This window comes from Eschrichtius robustus, chromosome 14 (genome assembly GCF_028021215.1).
Source record: "Eschrichtius robustus isolate mEscRob2 chromosome 14, mEscRob2.pri, whole genome shotgun sequence".
NCBI lineage: Eukaryota > Metazoa > Chordata > Mammalia > Artiodactyla > Eschrichtiidae > Eschrichtius > Eschrichtius robustus.
The window spans coordinates 1,070,636-1,098,294 of record NC_090837.1 but is presented as its reverse complement, the minus strand read 5'-3'; the positions used below and the strand labels follow the sequence as shown (position 1 = coordinate 1,098,294).

Below are 27,659 nucleotides of genomic sequence, written 5' to 3'. Positions count from 1 at the left end.
CTAGTCTAAGCAGGCACTGATCTTTATGTTTCCTCAGCCTTTACTTGTGCACCCATGGGTTCTGTAGCTTTTGATTTCATATATATGTGTGTTTCAGCCAGGGGCCTGGGACTGTGGGAGTGTTCATCCAAATGTGTATTTCCACTTTTTCAGTCTTGTAACTTTTGGTTTATAATGTTTTTCATCCCTTGTCCGTTTTCTCAGTGAAACAGTAGTGATGCCCTGAAGAGGAAAGGATGCCTCTGCTTGTCTTGCGGGGAGGGGTGGAAGGAACACCAAGAAATGGGCAGCTAGGTGTGTCAGTGAAGACTTGAGAATTGTAAACGGTGGGAGGGTATTTCTGACCCAGCCAGCGGGGAGCAGGCAGGCTGCGGTTGTCGTCCTGTTCCCCGTGGGGTTCGCCCCCTTGCGGACATCGAGGCTGTAGCCCGGTGTGACTTGGGAGCAGTCTCCCTGCCTCACCTCGGAAGTAGCCTCCTCCCGCTCCGTCCTCCGCTCTCTCCCGTCCTTTCCTAGTCCGCGGCCCTCAGCTCTCTTGGGGCCATGAGCCCCTTTAAAGCCGTGTCCCAGCTCCCAGAGAGTTGGCGGACCCGTGACGGGGACTCTCCCGCCCTGGCCGCTCCCTTGTCTCCTGAGGTTTTCTTCGGAGATCCCCGCCACCCCCGGGTGGGCTCCTCGAGAGGGCTGAGGTGCGAGGCCGGCACCAGGCCTGGGCCTCTCCCCCAGGCGCGCAGAGCCTGACCCGGGATGGGGGCTCTGTGTGTTCACACCCAAGTAACCCGGGGGTGTTTGCAGGGGCGTCGCACAGATGCTCATGAGAACTGCCGGCTGGTGAGGGGCGGTTCTGTTCTGATGACGTGATGGTGGCACGTGTGGGAGCCACTGGCGGCCTCCTGGGCGCCGTTCCTCCACTGGGAGAGACGGGCGGACCGCCCCAGCACGTGGCGGCACGGAGTAGGGCCGCCGGCCGCGGAATAGCCTCCCCGGAAGAAACAGGCCCGTCGCGAGCGCCAGCACCAGCTTCAGACCCCGCTGGCCTTGAGCAAGTGTTTGCTAGTTAGCGTCCTCGGGAGCTGGTAGGGACCACCCACCTGCTCCTGCCGGGCCACGTCCTGGCCCCAGGCACAGCAGTGAGCCAGAAGGCCCCGTCCCTCCTCTGTGCTGAAGGAGATGGTCTCCAGTGCCCTCGTCGGGGCTCGATGACAGTAAGACAGTGGCTTGTATCAGGTGCTGGTGGGAACGTCCCTTCAGGGCATCTGTCCAGTGCTGCTAAGTGGTACTCGGGATAAGTAGTGATCAGATGGTTGTGTTTGCCTTTAAGTAACTTGATTTTAACTTTGATTTTTCAGGAGAGCATTAAGTTGGATACAAAAGGAGGGCGACCATGCACCATGGCAGCGGCCCTCAGAACGTCCAGCACCAGCTGCAGAGGTCCAGGGCCTTCGCCGGCAGCGAAGGAGAAGAGCAGCAGGCCCGTCCCAATCCCCCGCAGTCCCCCGCCACGCCCTTTGCGCCGGCGGCGAGCCCGTCCGCGCCCCAGTCCCCCGGTTACCAAGTTCAGCAGCTGATGAACCGCAGCCCCGTGGCCGGGCAGAGCGTGAACATCGCCCTTCAGAATGTGGGGCCGGTGGTGGGAGGGAACCCCCAGATCACGCTGGCCCCCCTGCCGCTGCCCAGCCCCACTTCTCCGGGATTCCAGTTCAGCGCGCAGCAGAGGCGGTTTGAGCACGGGTCTCCATCGTACATCCAGGTCACCTCGCCGCTGTCCCAGCAGGTGCAGACTCAGAGCCCCACCCAGCCCAGCCCCGGGCCGGGACCGGGCCTGCAGAGCGTGCGGGCGGGTGCCCCTGGCCCCGGCCTGGGCCTGTGCAGCAGCAGTCCCACCGGGGGCTTCGTGGATGCCAGTGTGCTGGTGAGACAGATCAGCCTGAGCCCGTCCAGTGGCGGCCACTTCGTGTTCCAGGAGGGCTCGGGCCTGGCGCAGATGGCCCCGGGCGCCCAGGTTCAGCTGCAGCACACGGGGGCGCCCATCACGGTCAGAGAACGGAGACTCTCGCAGCCCCACGCGCAGTCGGGGGGCACCGTCCACCATCTGGGACCTCAGAGCCCCGCGGCCGCAGGCGGGGCCGGCCTGCAGCCCCTGTCCAGCCCCGGCCACATCACCACGACGAGCTTGCCGCCCCAGATCAGCAGCATCATCCAGGGGCAGCTGATCCAGCAGCAGCAGGTGCTGCCGGGGCCTCCGCTGACCAGGCCTCTGCTCCCCGGGGTCGGGGTCGGGGGGACTTCGGCGTTTGGGATGACGTCCCCACCGCCCCCCACCAGCCCTTCCAGGACTGCAGCGCCCCCGGGCCTCTCCAGCCTTCCTGTCCCATCTGCGGGGAGCGCGGGGATAAGAAAGGCTCCCAGGAAACTGGAAGAGATCCCCCCGGCCTCCCCGGAGCTGGCTCAGATGAGGAAGCAGTGCCTGGACCACCACTGCAGGGAGATGGAGGCCCTGAAGGCGGCCTTCAGGGAGTGCTTGATCGAGCTGTTCTTCCTGCAGCACCTGCAGGGGAACATGATGGACTTCTTAGCTTTCAAGAAGAAGCACTATGCCCCGTTACAGGCTTACCTCAGGCAGAATGATTTGGACCTGGAGGAAGAGGAGGAAGAGGAGGAGGAGGAGGAGGAAGAGAAGTCGGAGGTTATCAATGATGAGGTGAGAAGCAGCGGTTTAATCATTAGCGGGCCGTGCTACTTGGGTCTGCGTCTAGGCAACCGTTAATTAAAAGTAATCTCTGAGCCTGGGGTGTTGATAAGATGCAGTTTCATAAGGATTTGATCCAGGAGTAAAATGGAAGGTGGATTTGCTTTTTCCTTCATGGAAGGAAAGAGCTGCTCTAGTTGGGAGGACGGTGCAGAGCGGTGCTGTGAGTATTGCCGGTTCATTTAGAACAGGGATGCTTCCCCGGCTTGGGGAACTAACCTGGCCTGACCCAGCTTTCCCCTGTGCTCTGCTGGGTGTGTGGAGATAGGCCAGCCCCGAAGGGCCTGCAGAAGCCAGGGGTGTGGGCACCTTCCTGCTGGTTGCCCAGGTTTCACATTTTACTTACATAGGTCCACCCATTGGGATTCTCAACACCATGAATGTCATTTTTAAAGAAGGGATTTGAATCGCTAGCTTGTTACAGTGTATCAGTTACAATTTAAATCACTAGATACATTTATAAGGTATCTTCATGATTAAAATATGGTTATTATGGCAAAGCAACTGAGAATTTTTTCAATTTTTAGATGTACTCTTAGATTTGAGGTCATGTATTTAACTCACACTGTTGCACATAGCTACTGAATGGTATTTAAGATAGAATCTTTTTTAGATAGTGAACTTTTTGGGTGCCTGGAATGGGTGCTTAATAAATTCCCCAATTGGGATTCTCAGTACCTTAGCGGTTCCTAAGATCCCTTTATTGGTGCATCCTACAAAGGAAGCTGATGAGACAGGGCGACAGTGAGGTGCACCGTGGTGCACTGTATTTGTGCCTTTGTGTCGTGTACTGTACACTGTGTTGGTGGAGCTTATTATGTTTTTTGATATAGCTAAGATAATGTAAATCTCTGTCAGTTCTTCTGCAAAGAAATCAGCCTTTGATGAACAAAAGCTGGCCTCTTTGCTCATCTCCTCATTGATATTTATTATGTGTGGCTTTGCCATTTGGTGTTTTCTTTAACACCCTTTCCAGGATGAACCATTTTTATTTTCTAAAAGGTTTATATGATTTTTTTTTTTTGAGGATTTCACCTCTGTTGCCATGAAATAGTGAAATTCAGTTCTCTTTATGTTTGTACACCAATGTTGTCTGTAGGCTCAATCCCCCTTATCTGTCATTGCCATTGTGACCTGCATGTAGTAGGCCAGGGCGTAAACTGCCTATGAGGTTGTCAGGGCTTTGCTACTTGAAGACTGTCCGCCATTCCCATTTTTAAAGTTTGAAGTTGCAGAATCTAAGGACGTTGCACTTGTGACTTAAATTGGAGTTTCTGCAAGATTTGCAGTTGAGTTAGGGTATTATAAATCTTTCATAAATCAGTTGTGTCCTTTTACAGGATTTGATGCAAAAACATTCCATTTTTAAACACCAGACATCAGTGAGCTATCAGCAATAAAATTCTAACAAAATTTTGAGCAGTCTTAAAAATTATGTTGCCTTTTTTTCTCAAAATATTTCCTCTCAGGTAAAGGTTGTGACAGGAAAGGATGGGCAGACTGGTACTCCTGTTGCTATAGCAACCCAGCTTCCTCCAAATGTTTCTGCTGCTTTTTCATCCCAGCAGCAACCATTTCAGGTACTTTTCGATGGTTCTAAAATGTAGTCTCATCCGAAACTTTTCCTTCATCCAGATATTTTAACCTTCAATTTACTATTTGCTCTTCAGCATTTTTTTCCAGAGCCCATTCCTTATTTTAAAAAAGTAAAAAAGTCTTCCTGCATATAAAATTATACAACTAAATTGCATGAGTAGATGACAACACAGACCTTAATGCATTATTTTTTGTGTGTATTGACCTGTAACGCAGTAGTAGCTTCAGCATGCGTGTCATCTAATACCTACAGTCCTGTTGAATGTATGCTCAGGATTCCTTGTGTGCTGTGTTTTAAATGTTGGTTCTTTCTTGTGTCTTCTATCTGTATTTTTGAGAACAGTGCAAACAGAAGAAAAAAAAAGATTACACAGATAACTGGATATTTTCTGTAGCTAGAAGAAACACTGAAATGAAACACACTTCTAAAATACCAGGACCTTAGGCTTCTAAATGGATGTTAATTGAATGCAAGCTGATTATTTTTAATTTTTTGAAAATTAAATCACTCAGTGTTACATTAATAAATGCCAAGAACCTAAAAGTACAGGTCAGATTCTAGTCATTTTGGAGTAGATTGTGCTAGGTTCTGAAAGCAGTTGAATCTTGTGGTGATATGTTTTTAAATTTTTTTTAATTTTTAATTTTGGTATAATTTCAAACGCATGTAAAAGTTGCAATAACAGTACAAAGAACACCCCTTATATCCTCTACCCAAATTCACCGGTTGTTAACTTCTTGCCCCATTTGCATTATTTTCATTCTCTCTCTCTTTTATATGTACACACATACACATTTCCCCCAAACTATTTGAGAGTAAATTGCAGACATCATATCACACTTGCATCCCTAAGTCCTTCAGCATATGGTATCAGGTACGAGTGTTACCTCACCTAACCACGGTATAACAATCAATTCTGGAAATTTTACAGTAACTTTTACTATGATTAAGCCACAGCTCATGTGCAAATTTTGTCTCTTGTTCCGGTGACATCCTTTGTATAGTTGTTTTTCTCCCAGTCTGGGATCACCCATTGTGTTTAGTTGCCATGCCTCTCTGGTCTTCTTTAATGTGGACAAACTCCTCACTCTTTCATGCCTTCACATTTTTTAGAAGTGTAGGTCAGTTATTTTGTAGAATGTCGTTTGACATGGGCCACTAATTCTGTCATCTATTGACGAATCTTGCTGGAGTCAGCTGTCACGTTACAGATTGCAAAGTGGACTTTCTAACTCCATTATTCCTTCTGCATTCGTTAGCTGGCATTCTACTGTAATGATGAGCCTTCTTTTTTCTTCCATTACGTATATTCACATACGGATTCTTATTTTAATCAGTGCGTTTTCATATGTCATTAGCGGTATTTATTTGTTTATTTAAATTTGTTTATTTAATTCAGTCAAGTTTATTCTTTTTGGTCTGTAGTTCTGTGAGTTTTGTCAAATGCCCAGAGTTGTGTAACCACCACCACCCAAGAAACAGAGGAGTTCTGTCATCCCCCCAGATGTTCCTCATGCCACATCTTTGTCATCAGATTTTCTCCCTGCCTTAACCTTTGTTCTCTGTCTATGATTTTGCCTTTTCCAGAATAAAATATAAATGGAATTATACAATATAGTATATGCATGCTGCCTTTTCAGTCTGGCTTCTTTCAGTTAGCATAATGCATTTGAGATTCATCCACGTTGTTGAATTTGCCAATTGTTTCCTTTTTTGCTGAGCAGTATTCCGTTGTATGAATGTTCCCCAGTTTGTTTAGCCATTCACCCTTTGAAGGACGTTGGGTTGTTTCCAGTTGTTGGCATACCTAGGAGACAGGTTTCTGGGTTGTTACTAAGCGTACATTCAGTTTTATATGCAACTGCCAAACTTTCTGCAGTGGCTGTTCCGTTTCACATTCCCGCCAGCAGTGACTGAGAGTTCCTTCTGTCTGCATCCTCCCCACTACTTGTTCTTGTCGGTTTTCTTCTGTAGTTATTCTAATACGTATGCAGTGGTTTTAACTTGTATATCTCTAAAGACTAATGATGTTGAACAACTTTTCATATGTTCATTTCCCATTTGTATATCTTCTTTGGTGAAGTATCTGTTCATTTCCTTCACCATTTTTTTTCCATTGAGTCTTTTGCTTTATTGTTGCATTTGAGAATTCTTTATATAATTTGGATATAAGCTTTTTGTCAGATACAGATTTGCAAATATTTTTCTGTCATTCTGTGCTCTATCTTTTTCTTCTTTTATATTGTTTTTTACAGAGCAGAAGTTCTGAACTTTGACGTGGTCTCTTTTATCGTTTTTTTTTTCTTTTATGGATTGTGCTTTTGATATATAAGAACTCTTTGCTCAACCCAAGGTCACAAAAATTTCCTCTAATTTTTTTTTTTTTAGAAGTTGTATAGTTTTATGTTTTACATTTAGGTCTGTGATCCATTTTGAGTAAAATATTGTATAACATTCAAGCATCAGTAGAAGTTTATTTCTTCGTATATTGACAGCCAGTTAGTTGAGCACTGTTTCTTAAAAAGACTGTTTTGTATCTGCTGAATTGACTTCGCATCATTGTCAGAAATCAGTTGATCCTGTCTGTATGGGTCTGTTTCTAGGCTCTCTTCTCTTCCTTTGATCTCTGTGTCTATCTTTTTGCTTAATGCCACACTGTCTTTACTACTGTATCTTTGTAGTAAGTCCTGAAATCAGTTAGTGTGAGTTCTTCAACTTTGTTCTTTTCCAAAATTGTTTTGGTCATTCTGGTTCCTTTCACTTTTCATATACATTTTAGAATCAGCTTGTCGATATCCATAGAACATCCTGCTAGGATTTTGATTGGGATTACATTGACTCTATTGACCTGTTTGGGGTGAAGTAATATCTTGACAACGTTGAGTCTTCCAGGCCAGGAATATGGTATATTCTCCATTTATTTTTGTCTTCTTTGATTTCTTTCATCAGTATTTTGTAGTTTTCAGCATGCAAATTCTATGTATATTTTGTTAGACTTATACCCAGCTATTCCAATTTTTCTGTGGTGCTATAGTTGGTACTTAAATTTAAAAATTTTTTGCTAGTTGTTCATTGCAAGTTTATAGGAATACAGTTGATTATGCAACCTTGCTAAACTCATTTATTAGTTTTAGGAGCTTTTTTGTAGATTCCATGGGATTTTCTACCTAGAGAATCATGTCTGCAAAGAAAGCAAGATTTATATTTTCTTTTCCTATCTGTATGCCTTTTATTTCTTTTTCTTGCCGTATTTGCACTGGCAATGGCATGGACTGGCATGGACTTCCACTGTGATGCTGAATAGGAGTGATAAGAACAGACATTCTTACCTTCTGGGTCTTAGGGGGAAAGCATTTAGTCTTTCACCATTGAGTATGATGTTAGCTGTAGATTTTGTAGCTGTCCTTTATCAGGTTAAGGAAATTCCTTTATTCCTAGTATTTATCATGAATGGATGTTGAATTTTGTCAAATACTATTTGCTGCATCTATTCACATAATCATCTGATTTTTCTTTTTCGGTCTGTAAAAGTGGTGAATTATATCATATTAAGGTATAATTTGTAGGCAGGGAATGCACAGATCTTAAATGTTAGAATTTGTTGAGTTTGACAAGTGCCCGTGTAACCCATACACGTGTCAGGGTGTCCACTTCCATCAAGTCTCCTCATGCCCTGCCAGTCATCCGCTACCCAGCCCCCCTGCCCCGGTTTGTTACTATTTATTCTACTATTACTGTTTATTTTGATGTTCCAATTATCTGTAATTTGACCAATGGGGACCCTTTCAAGCGGGCTCTAGTATACTTGTGACACATCCCTGTCACTCTCTAAGTACTTCCTTACATTCTGGCACAAAATGTTTAAAGTTTATCTCGCACATGCCTTGATTCAGTCCAGGAATCAGTCATTTCTCCAAGGAACCGGGTTCTTTTTGGTGGGGAATAATAATTTGAACCCAATACTTAGGTGTTCTTGTAATGAATTTGATACAACTGAAGATAAAATTTCTTGAATTGGAAATTGTCAGAAAATTTGTTAGTGGGACAGATTTCCTGTTAGTGCTTAGAGGAATGCAATACATCAGTGCGTTTATAGACCACATTGATAAATATTTGCATGAGAACCGTGGGACAGTGGAGGGCAGGGAGTGCCTGTAAACTTAGGTGCATGGTCTCCACAGTGACACAAATTAAACCCTCTGATTTACTGTCATACTCACCAGATTGCCAGAAATTAAATTGGACAGAATCTGTTGATTTAGGTCTATGAGATTCTTACCCACTGTTGATCGGGAGTGTAGCATGGAAACATTTCACATGATCTGGAAAAGGTGAGTGTGGGTAGGCCCTTTTGATCCAAACAGCATGCTCTAAAGGTATTCTTGTGTTTGTGTGCCAGAAAACACATCTCATAATGTTCCCAGCAGCATCGTTTCTTCTAATAACCCCAAACTGGAAAGAAGCATAACGTCCGTCAGCAGTAGAACAGATCAGTGGGTCGTGCACATTCATACAGAGGAATGCTAATAGTAATCAGTAGTGAAAATGAGTGAGTCGGTGTGGACGGGTCTCAGCAGTGCCCTGTGGAACAGAAGGGGTTATGGGAGAGCCCAGCTGCAGCATTCCTTCAGGTAAAGTTCACTAGGAAGCAAAACCAAACACAGCGTAGCGTGGAGCTAAGCCTGTAGGTGATGGCACCAGGGGAGAATGTTCACACACGGTTCAGGTGGGGAGGGGGATGCCTTCAGAGTGAGTGGGGTCTCCAGGGCGTGCGTAACAGTTTATTCTTAAGCCTCGGGATGAGTACACGGGTGATTGCTTTATCATTACTTTTTAAACTTGTAAGTTTTTCTAATTCTCAGCATTTTATTATGAAAAATTTCAAACAGGAAAGCTGAACAGTGTTCAGTGGACACTCACATCCTACTGTTTAAATTCTGTGATTATGCACAAATAAGTGAAATTCACATAACCATTTTTATATTAACCACCTAATATTCAGTGGCATTTAGTACATTCAGTGTTAAGCAACCACTATTATGGATATCAGTTTCTAAAATATCTTTATTGTCTTAAAAGAAAACCCCATTCCCAAAAAGCAGTCACTCCCCAGTACCTGCTCCTCCAGCCACTGGCAGCCACCAGTCGGCATTCTGTCTCCATAGATTTACCTGGTGTGGAATCGTGCAATGTTTTGTGTCTGGTTTCTTTCACTTAACATGATGTTTTCAAGGTTCATCCACATTGTAGCATGCCTCAGTACTTCATAACTTTTTATAGTAGAGGGTATATCCACTGTATGGGTATGCTACATTTTATTTATCCACTCTTGATAAATATTTGGACTGTCTGCAGCTTTTGGCTATTGCGAATAATGCCACTATAAATACTTAGTAGCTACCCCGTTTTACATCCCATCAGCAATATACAAAGGTTCCAATATTTCTGTATCCTTGCCAACTCTTACTTTCCTTTTAAAAAAAATTCTAGCCATCCTAGTGAGTGTGAAGTGGTGTCTCATTGTGTTTTCTTTTGCATTTCTCTTACGATGAATGACGTTGGGCATCTTAATGTGCTTGTTGGTCATTTGTATATCTTTGGAGAAAAGCCTATTCAAATTTTGAAAAAATTTTTTTAAAAAAATTCTATGATTAATTTTACTATGCTTTTAAAAATCACATTATTTAATATTATAAATATTTAAGAGACCTAAAAGAGGAAAACCAAGGAATCTCCATTTTGAATTATAGATCTTTGTCGCAAATACTAGTGGATGTCTAAGGAGACAAGAAGATGGAGAGTCTGTCAGGAAAGAATTGAAATGAAAAAACATACCCTTTGTTTTCTTTGGAAAAAAAAAAATCTCAGTATGAGTTTTATTATTTACAACCAGTTGTAGAATTTTTATATTGACCAATGAAACTCTAGAAATAAATTCAGAATTCCTTGTATTACATATACAGTATATTAATTTCTGTCTGCTTCCAAAAGACTTTGAGGTAGTATTTTTTTCTTTTTTCTTTCTTTTTTTTTTTTGGCTGCGCTTGTGGGATCTTAGTTCCCCGACCAGGGATTGAACCCGGGCCCGTGGCACTGGAGGCGCTGAGTCCTAACCACTGGACTGCCAGGGAATTCCCTAAAATAGTTTTTATTACAGTTATTTAGATCTTAAAAAATCCTAAGTGGAGATTATTTTTCAGTGATTATAGTGTTAAAGGGAATGAATAATTATAGTTCTGTAACCCTACCCCAACTATTGATTTTTTTTTTTTTTGCCATTTAAAAAAAATTTATTGAAATTTAGTTGATTTACAATGCTGTGTTAGTTTCAGGTGTACAGTAAAGTGATTCAGTTATACACACATGTATATAAATATATGTATATTCTTTTTTTACATTTTCTTCCATTATAGGTTATTATAAGATATTGAGTATAGTTTCCTGTGCTACACAGTAGGTCCTTGTTGGTTATCTATTTTTATATAGTAGTGTGTATATTTTAAGCTTAAGCTCCTGATTTATCCCCCAACTACTGATTTTTTTATTCTTTTTAAATTTTATTTATTTATTTATTTTTAGCTGCATTGGGTCTTCGTTGCCGCGCACGGGGGCTGCTCTTCGTTGTGGAGCGCGGGCTTCTCATTGTGGTGGCTTCTCTTGTTGCGGAGCACAGGCTCTAGGCGCACAGGCTTCAGTAGTTGTGGCTCGTGGGCTCTATAGAGTACAGGCTCAGTAGTTGCGGCTCACGGGCTTAGTTGCTTCTCAGCATGTGGGATCTTCCTGGAACAGGGTTTGAACCCGTGTCCCCTGCATTGGCAGGCGGATTCTTAACCACTGTGCCACCAGGGAAGCGCCTTAGTTTTTTATTTTAATGAAGTTCAATTTATCAGTTTTTTCACATGGATATCCAGTCTTCTAGCATCATTTGGTTGAAAAGACTTTTCATTCCATTTGGGTTGCTTTGGAGTCTTTAGGAACTGGTGAGGTTGTGTAAGTTTGAGTCTCCCTCTGGGCTCTCTGCTCAGTTGTTTTTATCTGTCGTCCATCCTTAAGCAGCACTATGCCATCTGCTGAGTCTTGAAGTCCAGGCTTCCTCTTGTTCTTCTCTCAAGAATCTGTTTTCAATTCACTGACCTCTGCGTCCCCACTCTACTCTTCAGCCTATCCAATGAATTTTTAAAATTTCAGACACTTTTTCTGTTCTAGGGTCTCTGTTTGATTCTCTTTTTTTTTTTTAATTTTTATTTTTTTACTGAAGTATAGTTGATTTACAGTGTTTCTGGTGTACAGCAAAGCGATATATATATTCTTTTTCAGATTGGTTCTGTTTTTTAATCGTTTCTTTTTTTCTGTCAAGATTTCCTCTCATCTTTCATTACAACATACTTCTTTGTCCTTGGGCATACTTATTAAACCTACCGTAAAATCCCTGCTGCTAATTCCAGAATGTGAGTTGTCTGGGGGTTGGTGTCCATTAATTGTTTTGAGTATGGCTGTGTTTTCTTGTCTCTGTGTTTTGGAGTAATTTTTTTTTTAATATATATATTTTTAACATCTTTATTGGAGTATAATTGCTTTACAATGTTGTGTTAGTTTCTGCTGTATAACAGAGTGAATCAGCTCTACGTATACATGTATCCCCATATCCCCTCCCTCTTGCATCTCCCTCCCACCCTCCCTATCCCACCCCTCTAGGTGGTCACAAAGCACCGAGCTGATCTCCCTGTGCTATGCGGCTGCTTCCCACTAGTTATCTATTTTACATTTGGTTGTGTATATATGTCCATGCCACTCTCTCACTTCGTCCCAGCTTACCCTTCCCCCTCCCCGTGTCCTCAAGTCCATTTTCTATGTCTGCGTCTTTATTCCTGTCCTGCCCCTAGGTTCTTCAGAACCGTTTTTTTTTTAGATTCCATATATATGTGTTAGCATACGGTATTTGTTTTTCTCTTTCTGACTTACTTCACTCTGTATGACAGACTCTGGGTCCATTCACCTCACTACAAATGGTTCAATTTCGTTTCTTTTTATGGCTGAGTAATATTCCATTGTATATATCTTCTTTATCCATTCATCTGTCGATGGACACTTAGGTTGCTTCCATGTCCCGGCTGTTGTAAATAGAGCTGCAGTGAACATTGTGTACATGACTCTTTTTGAATTATGGTTTTCTCAGGGTATATGCCCAGTAGTGGGCTGGCTGGGTCGTATGGTAGTTCTATTTTTAGTTTTTTAAGGAACCTCCATACTGTTCTCCATAGTGGCTGTATCAATTTACATTCCCACCAACAGTGCAAGAGGGTTCCATTTTCTCCACACCCTCTCCAGCATTTATTGTTTGTAGAGTTTTTGATGATGGCCATTCTGACCGGTATGAGGTGATACCTTGTAGTTTTTTGTTTTTCTGTTTTATAAATTTATTTATTTATTTGTTTGTTTTTATTTTTGGCTGCATTGGGTCTTCGTTGCTTTGTGCGGGCTTTCTCTAGTTGCTGCGAGCAGGAGCTACTCTTCGTTGCCGTGCGCGGGCTTCTCATCGTGGTGGTTTCTCTAGTAGTGGAGCACGGGCTCTAGGCGTGCAGGCTTCAGTAGTTGTGGCACGTGGGCTCAGTAGTTGTGGCTTGCGGGCTCTTGAGTGCAGGCTCAGTAGTTGTGGTGCACGGCCTTAGTTGCTCCGCAGCATGTGGGATCTTCCCGGGCCAGGGCTCGAACCCATGTCCCCTGCATTGGCAGGCAGATTCTTAACTACTGCGCCACCAGGGAAGCCCCCTCATTGTAGTTTTGATTTGCATTTCTCTAATGATTCGTGATGTTGAGCATCTTTTCACGTGATTGTTGACAATCTGTATATCTTCTTCTTCGGAGAAATGTCTGTTTAGGTCTTCTGCCCGCTTTTGGGTTGGGTGGTTTGTTTTTTTGATATTGAGCTGCATGAGCTGCTTGTATATTTTGGAGATTAATCCTTTGTCAGTTGCTTTGTTTGCAAATATTTTCTCCCATTCTGAGGGTTGTCTTTTCGTCTTTTTTATGGTTTCCTTTGCTGTGCAAAAGCTTTTAAGTTTCATTAGGTCCCATTTGTTTATTTTTGTTTTTATTTCCACTTCTCTAGGAGGTGGGTCAAAAAGCATCTTGCTGTGATTTATGTCATAGAGTGTTCTGCCTGTGTTTTCCTCTAAGAGTTTTATAGTGTCTGACCTTACATTTGGGTCTTTAATCCATTTTGAGGTTTTTCTGCGTGTATGGTGTCAGGGAGTGTTCTAATTTCATTCTTTTACATGTAGCTGTCCAGTTTTCCCAGCACCACTTCTGTCTTTTCTCTGCTGTATATTCTTGCCTCCTTTATCAAAGATGAGGTGACCATATGTGCGTGGGTTTGTCTCTGGGCTTTCTATCCTGTTCTATTGATCTATATTTCTGGTTTTGTGCCAGTACCATACTGTCTTGATTACTGTAGCTTTGTAGTATAGTCTGAAGTCGGAACCTGATTCCTCCAGCTCTATTTTTCTTTCTCAAGATTGCTTTGGCTCTTCGGGGTCTTTTGTGTTTCCATACAAATTGTGAAATTTTTTGTTCTAGTTCTGTGAAAAATGCCATTGGTAGTTTGATAGGGATTGTATTGAATCTGTAGATTGCTTTGGGTAGTACAGTCATTTTCACAATATTGATTCTTCCAATCCAAGAACATGGTATATCTCTCCATCTGTTGGTATCATCTTTAATTTCTTTCATCAGTGTCTTATAGTTTTCTGCATACAGGTCTTTTGTCTCCTTAGGTAGGTTTATTCCTAGGTATTTTATTCTTTTTGTTGCAGTGGTAAATGGGAGTATTTCCTTAATTTCTCTTTCAGATTTTTCATCATTAGTATATTAAGAATGCAAGAGATTTCTGTACATTAATTTTGTATCCTGCTACTTTACCAAATTCACTGATTAGGTCTAGTGGTTTTCGGGTAGCATCTTTAGGATTCTCTATGTATAGTGTCATGTCATCTGCAAACAGTGACAGTTTTACTTCTTTTCTGATTTGGATTCCTTTTATTTCTTTTTCTTCTCTGATTGCTGTGGCTAAAACTTCCAAAACCATGTTGAATAATAGTGGTGAGAGTGGACAGCCTTGTCTTGTTCCTGTGCTTAGTGGAAATGGTTTCAGTTTTTCACCATTGAGAACGATGTTGGCTGTGGATTTGTCATATATAGCCTTTATTATGTTGAGGTAAGTTCCTTCTGTGCCTACTTTCTGGAGGGTTTTTATCAGAATTGGGTATTGAATTTTGTCAAAAGCTTTTTCTGCATCTATTGAGATGATCATATGGTTTTCATCCTTCATTTTGTTAATATGGTGTATCACGTTGATTGATTTCGAATTGGGTTTTGGGTGTCGTGAATGATAGGTTGCAGAGACCCTGAGTTCTGTTATATCCTTCTGAGGAGTTCTGCTGGTTTGCTTTCACATCTAGTTAATGTGATTGGACTGAAACTGTAGACTCTGCCTCCTGAGATCTCAGTGTGGTTACGCTGGCCTGTGCTTGGCGTCTTGGCATGTGGGTGGTCAGGAGGCAGCCAGAAAAAAGGGGAGCTTGGGACCCATCTCTGCTGCCTCCTGTGGCAATTCTCCTTTACCTGTCTCCTCTCTGGTCTCCTGCTCTCCGTCCGAATGGTCTTCAAGCCAGTGAGGCCCTCCCTCTCTGGGTCTGAGACTGGGACCTGCCCTTGTGCCAAATGCCGTAAACCCAGAAACGTCTCCTAGTTTCAGTCCCTCCTTGCAAGTATCGAGGCCCATGCTGTATCTGCCCACCTTTTCACATTTTTTATATTTCTTTTAGAGTTTATATTTATCTGGAATGTGTTTAGTCCAACAGGAAGTACTTGGCCATTACTGGACACAGAACCCTGTATCAATTTCTTTTATTAAAAAAAAAACAACACCTTTTTTTGATTACAGAAGTAATACATGTTCATTGCAAAACATTTAGAAGATTTAGAAAAGTGCACACACACACAAATTATAAATTGATTGTAATCTTGTCCCCAGAGACAACCACTGTTCACATATTGTCTGTTTTTTAAATCATTCTTTTCTCTTCTCCCTCCTTCCCTCTCTTCCTTCCTCCCCCCATCTTTGTTAAATGTAAACAGGGGGTGCTTACTTTCCCTTTTCATTACTCTGAGGCCTTTCCCCATGTGAGGCAAAACCTGCAGCATGGCTGGTCCTGGCAGTGTAGTGTCCATTGGTAGGGATGCTGGGGTCAGTAGCCACTCTCATGGGCAGTTTCTTCATTCAGACATCTGTAACTTTTGCATTTAAAATGCCTCGCTAAGTAGAGTGGATATAACTGAATATTATTTAAAAAATTAGCAACTGTTAAACATCATTCTTAGTCTTCAGTAGCCCTTCAGGGGTAGTGCAGAGGTGTCAAAGGTGTAGGGCGCCCAGAGTCAGCTAGTTTCTGTCTTTGCCAGTAGCTTTTCACTTAAACATTTTAAATAACCTGTATGTATTTCACACATCTATATATCAAGTAGGGTACTAACTGCAGTACCATTTTGAAGTCAATTAGATAGTTATTAATTGCAGTTTTAGTGCCATTTTCCAGTAGGAAGACAGTTTCAGTCTTCTTATCATTCAGCTTTTGTGATTTTGGCGGGCTGAGTGATGGCAGGCAGTGTGACTGATCAGAGGCTAAGTTGTAGTGCTCGATGAGACTCATGTTTCCTGCATTAGCTTCTGCTGTCGTTGTGTGTGCAAAGCCAGCTCATTTCTGAAGGACTCTAGATTTGCATTGATCTGAAATTCCATTTAAAACCAGAATGCAAATCCTTTTTTATCCTCCAGAGGTAAGTTAGAACTTTAAAATATTTATTATAATACATTGGGTAGATGACATTTCTCTTCTTAAAAAGAAGGGAAGTCAGTGTTTGGGATAATTATCATAGTTTTAGTTTATATTCATTCTTGTAATGCATTTAAATTATGAAAATCTCAGTTTTTCCTTTTTTTTTTTTCCCAGCAGCAAGCCCTTGCAGGGACCCTGGTGGCAGGGGCTGGCAGTGTGATCGAAACGGACCCCTTTAAGAGGCAGCAGGCGGGACCTCCGGCAGGTATGTCACGGAGCACAGGCTGAAAGGCCCTCCGGAGCCAGTTAGCGTCTTAGTTTGGGAATTCTAGTGTACTGGCCACCTGTTTCTAAAGCATGGCCCCTAAGGAACTTAGTTTTGGTTAGTTTCTACTTTGAAAGTTAATTTTTCTTTCGGTGGTAATCAGCTAAACAAAATATTTATGTCAGCTAAACAAAATATTTATGTGCATGTTTATGTGTACTGAAGTTAGAAATTTGTCAGTTGAATAGGTATATTCCAGTTTGATTTTCTGTGTGCATTTGTAGGCTGTTTAGTCCTCATGACATGACTAAGTGTAAAGCCATCTGCCTTTTCAAATTGTCATTCATTTTTCAAACTGAATTTTTTCTCCAACTTAGGAACTTAATACACATTTTGTGTAAAAGATTCAAACAGTTTAGAAGGGTGTAGTTTAAGTCTGTCCCTGGTTTGGTATTCCTTCCCCATTCCCTAGCCACAGAGCTGGCTACGTTTGTTCAGTTTCACAGACAGGCATTGCTACAGGTGTGCCATTCTGGGAAAGTTCAAACGTGATCCTATATATATATGCACTGTTATGTCTTTAATATTAACTGACTAGGCCATCTTTCCCAGTCCTGGACCGCGTTCTTTCTGATACACTCACTGCATGGGTGCCCCCTTCTTGATTCATCAGACCTGTGTTAGCGTTCATTTGTTAGTATCTCCTTTTTTCTGTTGTAATCGAAACCTGATTGAACATTTCGTTTCACATTTTTTTCTATACATGTCTGTCCATGTATCTAAAAGCAGCGCTCCAAGAGTGAAATTGCTAGATCAAAATGTGTGCATAGTTAAGTATTAGTGAGGCTAAGTTGCCCTCCCAAAGGGTAGGGTCAGTTTTTGCTCCCATCAGCAATTTCTGGTTCTCTCAAATTTTGGCCATTTTATTAGGTATCTTTTAATCTTTGTCGATACAATGGGTAAAAAATAAAATCTTTGTCTTGGTAATGGATTTCTTTCATTTTGATACAGTTTCAGTTGTCGCTTCATGTTTGTAACCGTTTGTGAATGTGTCCCCCTGCCCGCTGTTTGTGTTCTTCGCCCGTTTTGTCTGTCTGGTTGTTGATCCTTTTCATATTAATTTGTAAGAGCTTTATGAATGTTGCCCGTTATGTATGTTGCAGATAATTGTCTCTTAGGTTGACGCTTGTCCTTTGCCTTTTTTATGATGCTTTTCCTTATATTTAGAAATTTTTAACGGAAAGAAATTATATTTATCAACCTTATCTTTTATGGCTTCTGCATTTTGGTTCATGCATAGAAAGGCCTCTCTGTTCAAAGATGATAAAAACACTTACACATGTTTTTTCTACTACTTCTGTGGTTTTATTTTTACATCAAACTGCACCTTTTCTGAAAATTATTCTAGAGCAGTCTAAGAGACCTCGACTCGAAGTGGGTCACCAAGGGGTAGTTTTCCAGCACCCAGGGGTGAATACAGGAGTTCCTCTCCAGCAGTTAATGCCGACAGTTCAAGGTAAGACCCAGCGCCAGAACTAGCTCTCTTAGCTTAGAAAGAGGGAGTGCAGAGAGGGCTTAAGGAAGCAGCAGCAGACTAAAATGTGTGCAGTCCAGGTAGCATATCTGAGGTGGTTTCTGCCATTGGGACGTTCCTCTGAGTCCCACTTCGCACAGTATGAAGAAACCACCGGAGACCAGCTCTTGGCACTTCCGCAGAGCCGCACGTCCCACTGTCCTCAGCTTCTCTCCGGTTTTCCCTCCTGTGTTTTTTCTGACTTGCTGCTGTGGCAGGGACCCTGCGGTTATTTCGTGCCTGCTCTGCTTGGTGCTAACTCGCAAAGGCCGAGCGCCTTTCTTTCCTTTGTTGTGTGCTCATTTATCACGTTAGACCTAATACACAGAGATCTCCCAGCAGGTAAACCTCCCGTTTGAGTGTGTGTTGCGAGTGCAGGGTCTGAGGCGGCGCTGGCAGGTGGAGTCCAAGCCCCGGAGTCAGGGCCGGCGGGTCTGCCCTCTGTTGCAGGGGGAATGCCGCCCGCGCCGCAGGCCACTCAGCTCGCCGGCCAGAAGCAGAGCCAGCAGCGGTACGACCCCTCCACGGGGCCCCCGGTGCAGAACGCCGCCAGCCTGCACACGCCGCCGCCGCAGCTGCCCGCCAGGCTGCCCCCCGCCAGCCTCCCCGCCGCGCCCCTGCCGCCGGCGCTGCAGTTCCCCCCGCAGCCGCAGACGGCAGAGCCGCAGACCCCGCTCCCGGTGCCGGTGAAGACGCAGCCGCCAAACGCCCCCGCCCCGGCGCCCCCGCCCGGCCAGCTCCCCGCGGCCCTCCACGTCCCGGTGCCCGCGAAGGCGCAGATGCAGGCCCCTCCGCTCCCGTCCCAGCCACAGGTACTCCGGGCCCCTGCTGTTCCCCGAGTTAGAGGCGGAGGAAGAGACAGGCTGTGTGCTGGACAGGACGGTGCCCAGCTGGGTAGCTCCCTCTCTCCCAGCGCTTCGCTCTCCACCGTGCAACAGTCAGTTCAGTAGCTGCAGCATAAATTTACTGTGCAGTCGCAGTTATTGTTATTAAAGTGTCAGAAAACGACACGATTCTGTGTGCTGCTCTCGGCACAGGGAGCCACGCAGGGGGCGCGGTGGCCCTTGTCCCACCCGATGTGCCGAGTAACACGCGGTCATAGGCGCGAAGGCCTGGGGGCGGTGGGGCTCCCCGCAGCTCCGGACCGTCCGCCAGTCTCTGCTCCCGGTGCCTCCCCCGGACGCTCTACTCCACGCGCGTGAGTGAGGCTGCTTTCCAGGCTTGCTACACGTTTCCAGGGCTCATAACGCCGCTCCTCCTCCACGAATTAACTTCACCCAGACGTCGTTTTGAAACGTGTGCAGTAGACCACGTGGGGCCCCTGAGGAGCGTTTGTGGAGCATGGGTCTGGGGCGCCACAGGGGCCAGAGGCAGTGTCTTCAGAGGCTCGTCTCAGCAGCGTGTGGTCAGCCGCTTAGGAAAACCTCCCCTTCCCCTCCCCTCTCCCTCGTTAGCAAGGGGAGTTCCTAGCTGGGCTTGGAGTTCGGGTTCTTCTGGTGATTGTAGACGTTTGCTCTCATGTAAGGATGCTACCTTTCCCTCACCGCCTGCCAGGTGCAAGGCGTGGTGATGGGCACTGCCGGGCCGTTACTTGCTCTCCTCTACCTGGCACCCCTCTGTGGTAGAATCTTCATCACGCCCGTTAGCTATGAAAAGACCGAGGCCAGAGAGGCCAGATAACTTGGCGAGGTTGGTCAGCCAGTGCTGGAGGGGCTGTGACTGGCCCCCTGGGCTGATTGTGGAGCCTTTTGTGCACCTTGGGAAGGAGCACCCCCTTCCCCCGCCAGGGCTCTGAGCTGCTTGGGCCTTCGCAGGCTTGCGGTTTCCGTGGAAGTGAGGCTCTGTTTCCAGCACTGTCATCGAGCCTGGTACTGACCTCACGCAGCACTGACGTTTTTCTTGGGTTTATTTCCCGCCCTTGTTGTCGACGGTGTGAGCTGTGGAATGTGATTTTAGAGAAGCTCCTTACAGAAGCTGTGGAGTTCTGTTCCTTCCAGATTGGGCGGAGCCGGCAGACTTCTTCTGTAAAGGGCCACAGAGAGGGAGCGTAAGGGTATTTCAGGCTTGCAGGCCGTGCGGTTCCTGTTGAGTCGCTCAGCTCCGCCGCTGAAGGTGAGAGCAGCGCCAGGGCCCACAGATGAGCGGCCGTGGCCTGTGGAACTCTCCCAGAGTGTGTGGCCGGCCACAGTTTACCACCGCTGAGGTGGAGGAAATCTCCTTAGAGGTGGGCGGAGAAGCTGCGCGCCGTGAGGGGCCCGGCCTTGGCCGCGCTGTCTCGTCCGCACCGTGGGTTATAAACGCGCCGTGTGCGCGTCGCTCTGTCCTCAGGCCTCCTGGCGCGGCAGGGCCTTGCCTTCCCTGCTCTCTGTCCCCCCACTTCCTCCCGGCCGGAATTCCCGTGTGAATCTAAGCTCACCTTCGGCCCGGGGAGGGCTGGGCGGAGGGGCTCCTCAGTTCTACAGGCTCGGCCCTCGGGACGGCACAGAGGAGGGTTTCTAACCTTACAGCTTGCCCACCGCCAGAGGGCCGCGTGGAGTTTGTCTTTGCCCTTCAGAGAACAGGTACATGGGGAGCATTTGGTACTTCTCAGTTAAGAAGTTTCTACAATTAAAAATTCTAAAAAATTACTTGAAAAAGCTGGAAAAAGCAAAAAAAAAAAAAAGCCGACATAAGACCATATGTGAAGGCACCGTTTACAGGGAGCTCTGATGTGGCTTTGTGGACCAGCAGGGCTTCCTCTCTTCTGTAGACACGGTTAGTGCGCGTGGCCCTGTGGTCCGCGGTGGGCCCGCTGGTCGGTCTGCGCTGCTGGGGAGGGGAGGGGGCGTTGCGCAGGGGCCTCCAGCTGGCCTGTGGGTCCCGGGCACGGTGCTGAGCCCTGTTTTCCCTGCCAGACGGCGGCGCCGCCCAGACCGCCCGTGGACCCCGCCCAGCCCTGCCCGCGGCCCCTGCCCTCCGCCTCCTCTGCCTCGACCGGTGCCCCCGCCGGTGGCTCAGGCCCGGGGCCTTCGCCTGCACGGGCCTCCCCAGTGAACAGACCCTCCCCGGCAGCCAAGTCGCTGTCTCCGGTCATCGCCCGCTCCCCGGGGGCAGCTGTGTCGGCGCCCCCGAAACCACAGAGTCCTGCTCAGAATGCCGCCGCGCCCCACGACGGCTCTCAGGACAAGCTGGCAGAACAGATAGCGCTGGTAAGTGCACCTAAAGAAGCTCTTGAAAGTGCTCAAGGAGAGCGTACCGTATCCTCCAGCCTGTGGAACGCGTGTGCTTTCACTTTCTAAGGGGGCAGTAGTGTAAGACGGAACACCTGATAGTAAGGTTTGTGATCCGGAGAAACCAAGATTAAAACTGCGTAGTTGGCCCTGTCCTGCCGGAGGGGCAGCTAGACTGGTGTGGAGAAGGTCTCTTCTGTGCTGGTATCAGCAGTCAGGGGGAGGGGGGCGTGGGGTGCAGGCTGAGAGCTCAGAGCCCTCGGGAGGCTGCCCGGGCCAGTGCAGCTCACGGCCTGCACCTAGTGAGCGCTTGCTGTTTGCTGGGCGACTGAGCAGTTATTTGTAAGGGCTCCGCCGTGAGCACTGATCTGGGAGCTCTGTCCCGGGTTTCCAGGACGGGGCTCCTGGGGGGTCGCACGCCTTTGCCTCTGCCCTCTCGTAGAGCCTTGTTCAGCAACTCTTCTTTGTTGCTGAGACTTGCACGTAGCAGAGTCACACTGACTGGGGTGTGCATCAGTGGCTTGCGCTGAAACTGTGCTGGACGTCTTCCACCCCCGTGCTCCTTGCAGGAGAACCAGATCCATCAGCGGATAGCAGATTTAAGGAAAGAAGGCCTGTGGTCCCTCAGGCGGCTGCCCAAGCTGCAGGAGGCGCCGCGGCCCAGATCGCACTGGGACTGCCTGCTGGAGGAGATGCAGTGGATGGCCGCAGACTTCGCCCAGGAGAGGCGGTGGAAGGTGGCTGCTGCCAAGAAGGTGGGTTTGAGACACAGGCCGCCGTGGTGCCCAGGGGTCATCACGCAGCGCCAGGGGCTTAAAGTGTGCGGACGGAGGTCTCCCAGCTCCACTTTCTAAACGGTTTCTTTTTCTTTTTAAATATTTATTTATTTGGCTGTGTTGGCTCTCTAGTTGTGGCACACAGGCTCCAGAGCGCGTAGGCTCTGTAGTTGGCGGCGCGTGGGCTCTCTAGTTGAGGTGCGCGGGCTTAGCTTCCCCACGGCGTGTGGGATCTTAGTTCCCCGACCAGGGATCGAACCTGGGTCCCCTGCATTGGAAGGCAGATTCTTAAGCACTGGGCCACCAGGGGAGTCCCTCTAAAGGGTTTCTTGACTTAGGATGTAGCTGGAGAACGTTTTGCTGCTATTTAGAAAGTAACTGCTGTGCTGCTTCATTTCTGAGGGCTGTGTCCCCAGCGCTGTAGCGTGGGCTGCTGGGAGCAGACACGGCTCTCCCGCTGCAGTTCTGTCCTGGGATTTGGCTTCTTCTTCTGGCCAGTTTTGCCTGGCAGTTGGCGTGAGGATGCCTGCGGCCCCCCAGATCCAGGCTGAAAGCAGGAAGGGGGAAGAGGCCAGTCGGCTGGCCAGCAGCTCAGACGCTCGTCCCGGCCTTCTGGCTGCCCGCAGCCTTCCGGTCCAGCTTCTCTCCAGTTCTGGCTCAGAGTTTATTTCCTTCTCTCTGCTCCCAAAGTGGGCACCCAGCCCGGGGTAGGACCTCTAGGAGAGGCTACTGCTAAAGCTGGCCGTGTGGAAAGTGACCGATTCCTAGGGCTCTTGGGTCCCAGAGCGCAGAGCCGCTGTCCTTGCGTACGTGTACGTAGCTCCAGGCCCAGCTGCTTCTCCCTCCGTCACTGCGTGTCTTTATTCCTCGGGACCTGGATGCTGCCTTCACATTTCCTGTACTCTCAGGACTGGGGGTTGGTCCTGTGTGCCTTGCCTGTCCGCCTCCCTCCTCTGACTTCTCCCCCTCGCTTTCCCCATGTGGTTTTGGTAGAGAGAAGCCGAGACCAAGGGGGTAACAGCAGGGTCTGAGTGTAAAGGGTCTTTAATCAGATTCATGTGTATTTAAGAAAAAAACCAGATCGCTCCTTAAACATTTCCTTTTTCACGAACGTTGATGGTCCTGAGCATGTGGACGCAGGGCTGGACAGGGCAGTGGCCAGGGGACGAGGGGTGTGGATGGACGCTGAGGAGCCGGGCTGCGAGGCCGCTGCGCCGGGAGCCGTGGCTGCGTGCTGCCTCTCCTCGTGCCATCCCTCCACCCCCGGGAGCAGGAGGCTTTGTGCAAGGGGTGTGCACTGACCAGGACAAGGCCCTGGGAGTCCTGTGGTGGGAAGCCACTTCGGGGTCATCCCAGAACTGAGGGGCTGGCAGCTCCGCTGCGCTCGGGGCTCAGGATGTGTCCATTTCTGAGTTACATCTCTGCACCTTTTGGAGGTACTGCTGGTGAGGATGTAAAGAGTAGAAATTCTGGAAAGTGGTTTGGCAGTTTAAAGCAAAAGCCTTAAAAAATGTGAATTATCCCAACCCAACTTTTTTCATACCTAGGAGTTAAATTTTGCTGCATTCACACAGTGGAAATGATACGCATTAAAAATGATTTTGATCTGTGTTGATTGATGGAAAGATGTTACTCATATATTAAAGGGGGAAAGGAAGATTGTAGCACAGTATGATATTCCATTTTGGAGAAAAATATGTGTATTTGGTAAAATAACACTTGTAGGAAAGTCAAGCAGACCGTTGGGGGTGGTTTTCACTGGAATCAGCATTTCTCCCATGCGCCCTTAGAGCAGGTGAGGGTGTGTCTCTCTGTGGATTATATGTAGTTACGGGCTGAGAAGATTTTAAAGAAATGTTATGTATGTTTTCTGATAGCATGACACAGAGCACAACATAAAATTCTTGGACTTTTATTTACTAGCTTGTCAGAACTGTAGTGCGTCATCATGAAGAGAAGAAGCTTCGGGAGGAAAGGGGAAGGAGAGAAGAACAGAACCGATTGAGACGAATAGCTGCGTCAACTGCTAGAGAAATAGAATATTTTTGGTCAAATATTGAACAGGTAAATTCTGAAATTTTGATGGGCTCCTGGGAGCATAGACTGTGTTGGGGTTGGTGAGGCTGCCTTCTGAGCCCTGCCTGCCTGTTTGATGGGGAAATCCCACAGGTAGAGCCTGCGGTATCGTTCGGAAAGGCGGGTGCCCGCACCACCTGGGTGCCCGCACCGCCTGGGCGCCTCTGGGCTGTTCCCTCATCAGGAGACCTGGTTCTGCCTCTGTGTTTCTCTTTGTGCATCGAAATCCCCGTCAGCCGTGGCCTGCGCTCTCTGTGGTGTCTGTGAGCCTTCCTGAGGGGCCCGTCAGGTCGTTCTGTTTAGTATTGGCGCAGGTCACTAAAGGCTGCTTAGTTCCAGAGTGGCTGCTCTGTCTCTTGCTTCCTTTTCATAAAAATTCTCTTCTTACCGTCTGACAGAATTCGGGCAGGATGCAGTTGACACAAAATAATGAAAGAGTACCACACTGAACATTTCTCTCTGAGCAGCGTGGGGGGTTAGGGCTGCCAGCCCCGCGTGCAGCTGAAAATCTGCACGCGGCTCATCGTCTGCCGTCTGCCTCTGTGGTTCCGCGGCTGCGGGTGTAGCCAGCCGCAGAGCACGCATCTCTGTAGGATTTACTACTGGAAAAAACTGAGCACCAGTGGACCTGCACAGTTCAAATCCACGTTGTTCAAGGGTCAGCTCTGATCTGAAATGGGGTTGGGACAGCTGTGCTTTTGGTCTCCATGTGTGAGTTTTAATGTTTTCCTGTATACAACTTTTATAATATACATTCTTAGTAACATGCTTATTTATTTAACTCTTTGCATTTAGGTTGTGGAAATAAAACTACAAGTAGAATTAGAAGAAAAAAGGAAAAAGGCTTTAAATTTCCAGAAAGTTTCCCGGAAAGGTATGATTACTTTTTAAAAAACCTTCCCCTTTTGCGGGTTGCGTTTGCTCGATTCTCTGCTCACCGTCGCCTTGTGGCATCGCGGCTTCCCGCGGAGCCTCCGCAGCGAGGCCGTTTACTCAGCAACCTGGCCCTGGCATTTCAGTTCTTCTGAGACTCGCTAGTATGAGTCAGTAAGCCCCAGGGTGGCCAACTCGGGGGGGCTCTCAGGGCTGAGGTTCTGAGCCTGTCCCCTGTGTCCCCGGAGAGTGAGGTGAACTCCCCCTGGCTTTGCCCCCCGCCCCGCCGTGGTCCCCGTGTCTGGCCGTCGTGCTGCCCCCGCGGTGTCAGCAGTAGCTACCCCGTCACTGGAAACCTGGGGAGGGGACGGGGAGGAGTCCTCTCTTTTATTGATGAGGAAACTGAGGTGAAGGAGGTGGTTCCTGTTGAAAGTCACGGAGCTCTAAGATTATGCAGATCATGAAAGAGAAGCTTTGCCAGCTTGGAGACTCTAGGTTCTTGCTGAAGCCGAGAGCGGGCGTGGCGGTGTGGCTGTGCCGCCCTGCGTCGCAGAGGGGAGGTGGGGCCCGCCTTGCTGTCCTGTCCTCTCCTCTCCTCACCTCCCCCCCTCGGGGGGCGGGCAGAGGTGCCCTTGGTCGTGTGAGGAGCGTCACCTGCTCCACAGCCTTAGTGAAAGCGAATCACGTTACCTGTCTCTTTAGGTAAAGAGTCGAGACCTACAGGGCTTGATGCGTTACGGGAAAACTTTGTGGTGAGTTCGGGGCTGTCGCGTCGCTGTGCGAGGGATGTCTGTCTGCAGGAAGTCGTAGGCATGAATAGCGTTCTCTCTCTCGCTGGGGAGCAGTCCCCCTCGGGCCTACAGCTGGTTGTTTCCAGCCTTAGGCTCACCTGGGTGTCGCCTCGGTGGTTTGGGAAGAGCAGGCGTGGATTTCGTCTTGCTTCCCCGCAGCCTCCTCCCCGCCTTGCCGGTGTCTGCCGTGGACACGCCTGGCACGGGCCCTCCCAGGTCCTCCCGGTGCATGTGGAGTAGACAGTTCTGCTTTGGGTTCTCATTCTGTGTTTTCAGATCTCACGCTTAACGATTTGTGTTCTGTGTCACAGGATTCGGGGATACCTGGAAGAAAAAGAAAAGCAAGCACGTCTTTAACCGATGATGAAGGTCTGTCCCCCTGGCGCTTTGGCTGTGTGCAGGGCTCTCTGAAAGCGCCACTGGAGAGCTCGCTCGGTGCTCAGGGCGTCGAGTACCGCCTGGACCGAAGAGTCCGGTGGCTCAGCGGCTTATGCTCCTGGGGGCCGGGGGCCTTGGTGGAGGGCGGGGCTTTGCAGTGAAGAGACGAGGAGTTGGATTGTGGAGGAGGGAAGGTGTCGGACCGTGTGCGTGCGTGCGTGCGTGCGTGTGTGCACGTGTGCTTTTTGTCGGTCGGGAGGAGAGGCGGTGCGTGTTGGGGGCAGGAGTCTGCGAGAGAGAAGGCCTGCCGTGGTGAGGGCTCAGCTCAGATGGAGAGGTGGCCCGAGGGTGGTGGGGCTCTGCCATGGGTGCTGGTGGACTCTTAGCCACCAGGAGCCGGCCGTGGGGTTGCTGGGCTGAAGCTGCCGGACGGGAGCTGAGCTCGGGGAATCCTCAGCTGGGCAGGGGCTGGGGCCTCTGAAATGGGCGATGACGAATTCGTAGTGACACCAAACAACGTGCTTGTGGGTCTTTCCGTAGAGGGCTCTGCAGGTGGACAGGGAGTTCACATCGCTCCCTGGTTTGGCCCGAGTAGGTCTGTCATGTGGTGAAAACCAGCCTCTGTTTCACACTGTGAAATGGAAGAGAAAGTATAAAGGGTGGTCCCTGGTTTGTTGCTTACTTAATAAACTATCACTTCCAGATTTAACCTGAGAAATTAGGACTGAGTTTTAACTTCTCTAACGGCTGTGCATGACAGTTTTGGAGCCTTGTAGCGTTCCGTGAGTAATTGCACGGAAGGTGCCGTGGAGCCTCTCTCGCTGACATGTGACGGTGACCGTTTCAGTGGAAGATGAGGAGGAGACGATTGAAGAGGAAGAAGCGATTGAGGGGGCTGTGGATCACCAAACAGAGCTATTGAATTTAGCCAAAGAAGGTAGGCTCCGAGTCGCTTACTAGAATGCCCTGTTAAACATTTATTAAGACACACACGTGAGATATGAAAACCGCAATAGGTTGCGTGCGGTGTAAGCAGCCACGCTGCCCAGTGTCGGGGAGAGCGCCATTCTGCCTCTGCCCTCGCCCCAGGGGGCGACTGCGGCCTGGATCTCGGGTTTATCATTCCTTCCACGCAGCTTCCCCCTCCCCCTGCGTGAATCCTGAACGTCCCGCTTTGTTTGGGTCTTGGAACTTGCTATAAATGGAATCACTCTGGAGGCTCACCCGCTGCCTTTTCTCAGTTCTGTTCCCAAGTGTCGTCCCCGTGGAGGTGTGTTGCTACAGAGTCAGTGCCCACGGCTGGACGGCGGTCTGCGTGTGCACGTGTCACGGCTTAGCGGTTGTGCTCTTGGTGGGCAGTTCGGTGGTTTCCCTGCATTCGTCCTCACAGGCGGCGCTGCCTGCAGCAGTCTCGTGTGTCCTGTGCACACGTGCTCGAGCGTCTGTGCTCAGAGCAGGGGGGCCAGCTTGCGGGGCGTGCGCACACGGGGCGGTGCCCCGCCGTGGTTGGAGTGGTGGGCCAGGCCCCGGCGTCCCAG

At 47.8% G+C, this 27,659-nt stretch overlaps 1 protein-coding gene across 11 annotated transcripts in view; it reads left to right on the top strand.

Annotated features, from left to right (window-relative positions):
- EP400 (E1A binding protein p400) overlaps positions 1-27,659 on the top strand; it is a 120,737-nt gene that overhangs the window by 18,589 nt on the left and 74,489 nt on the right. For 4 of the 11 annotated variants that reach the window (XM_068562233.1, XM_068562228.1, XM_068562225.1 and 1 more), the window contains 12 exons: positions 1,350-2,701; positions 4,219-4,329; positions 16,355-16,445; positions 17,854-17,961; positions 18,469-18,830; positions 20,913-21,206; positions 21,797-21,982; positions 23,927-24,067; positions 24,875-24,953; positions 25,655-25,704; positions 26,055-26,112; positions 26,969-27,058. In XM_068562233.1, the coding sequence (XP_068418334.1) occupies positions 1,385-2,701; positions 4,219-4,329; positions 16,355-16,445; positions 17,854-17,961; positions 18,469-18,830; positions 20,913-21,206; positions 21,797-21,982; positions 23,927-24,067; positions 24,875-24,953; positions 25,655-25,704; positions 26,055-26,112; positions 26,969-27,058 (2,887 nt within the window). In that variant the 5' untranslated portion in view covers positions 1,350-1,384. The remainder of the gene's footprint in view (positions 1-1,349; positions 2,702-4,218; positions 4,330-16,354; positions 16,446-17,853; positions 17,962-18,468; positions 18,831-20,912; positions 21,207-21,796; positions 21,983-23,926; positions 24,068-24,874; positions 24,954-25,654; positions 25,705-26,054; positions 26,113-26,968; positions 27,059-27,659) is intronic. The other 7 variants (XM_068562235.1, XM_068562234.1, XM_068562230.1 and 4 more) reach the window with 4 other exon arrangements.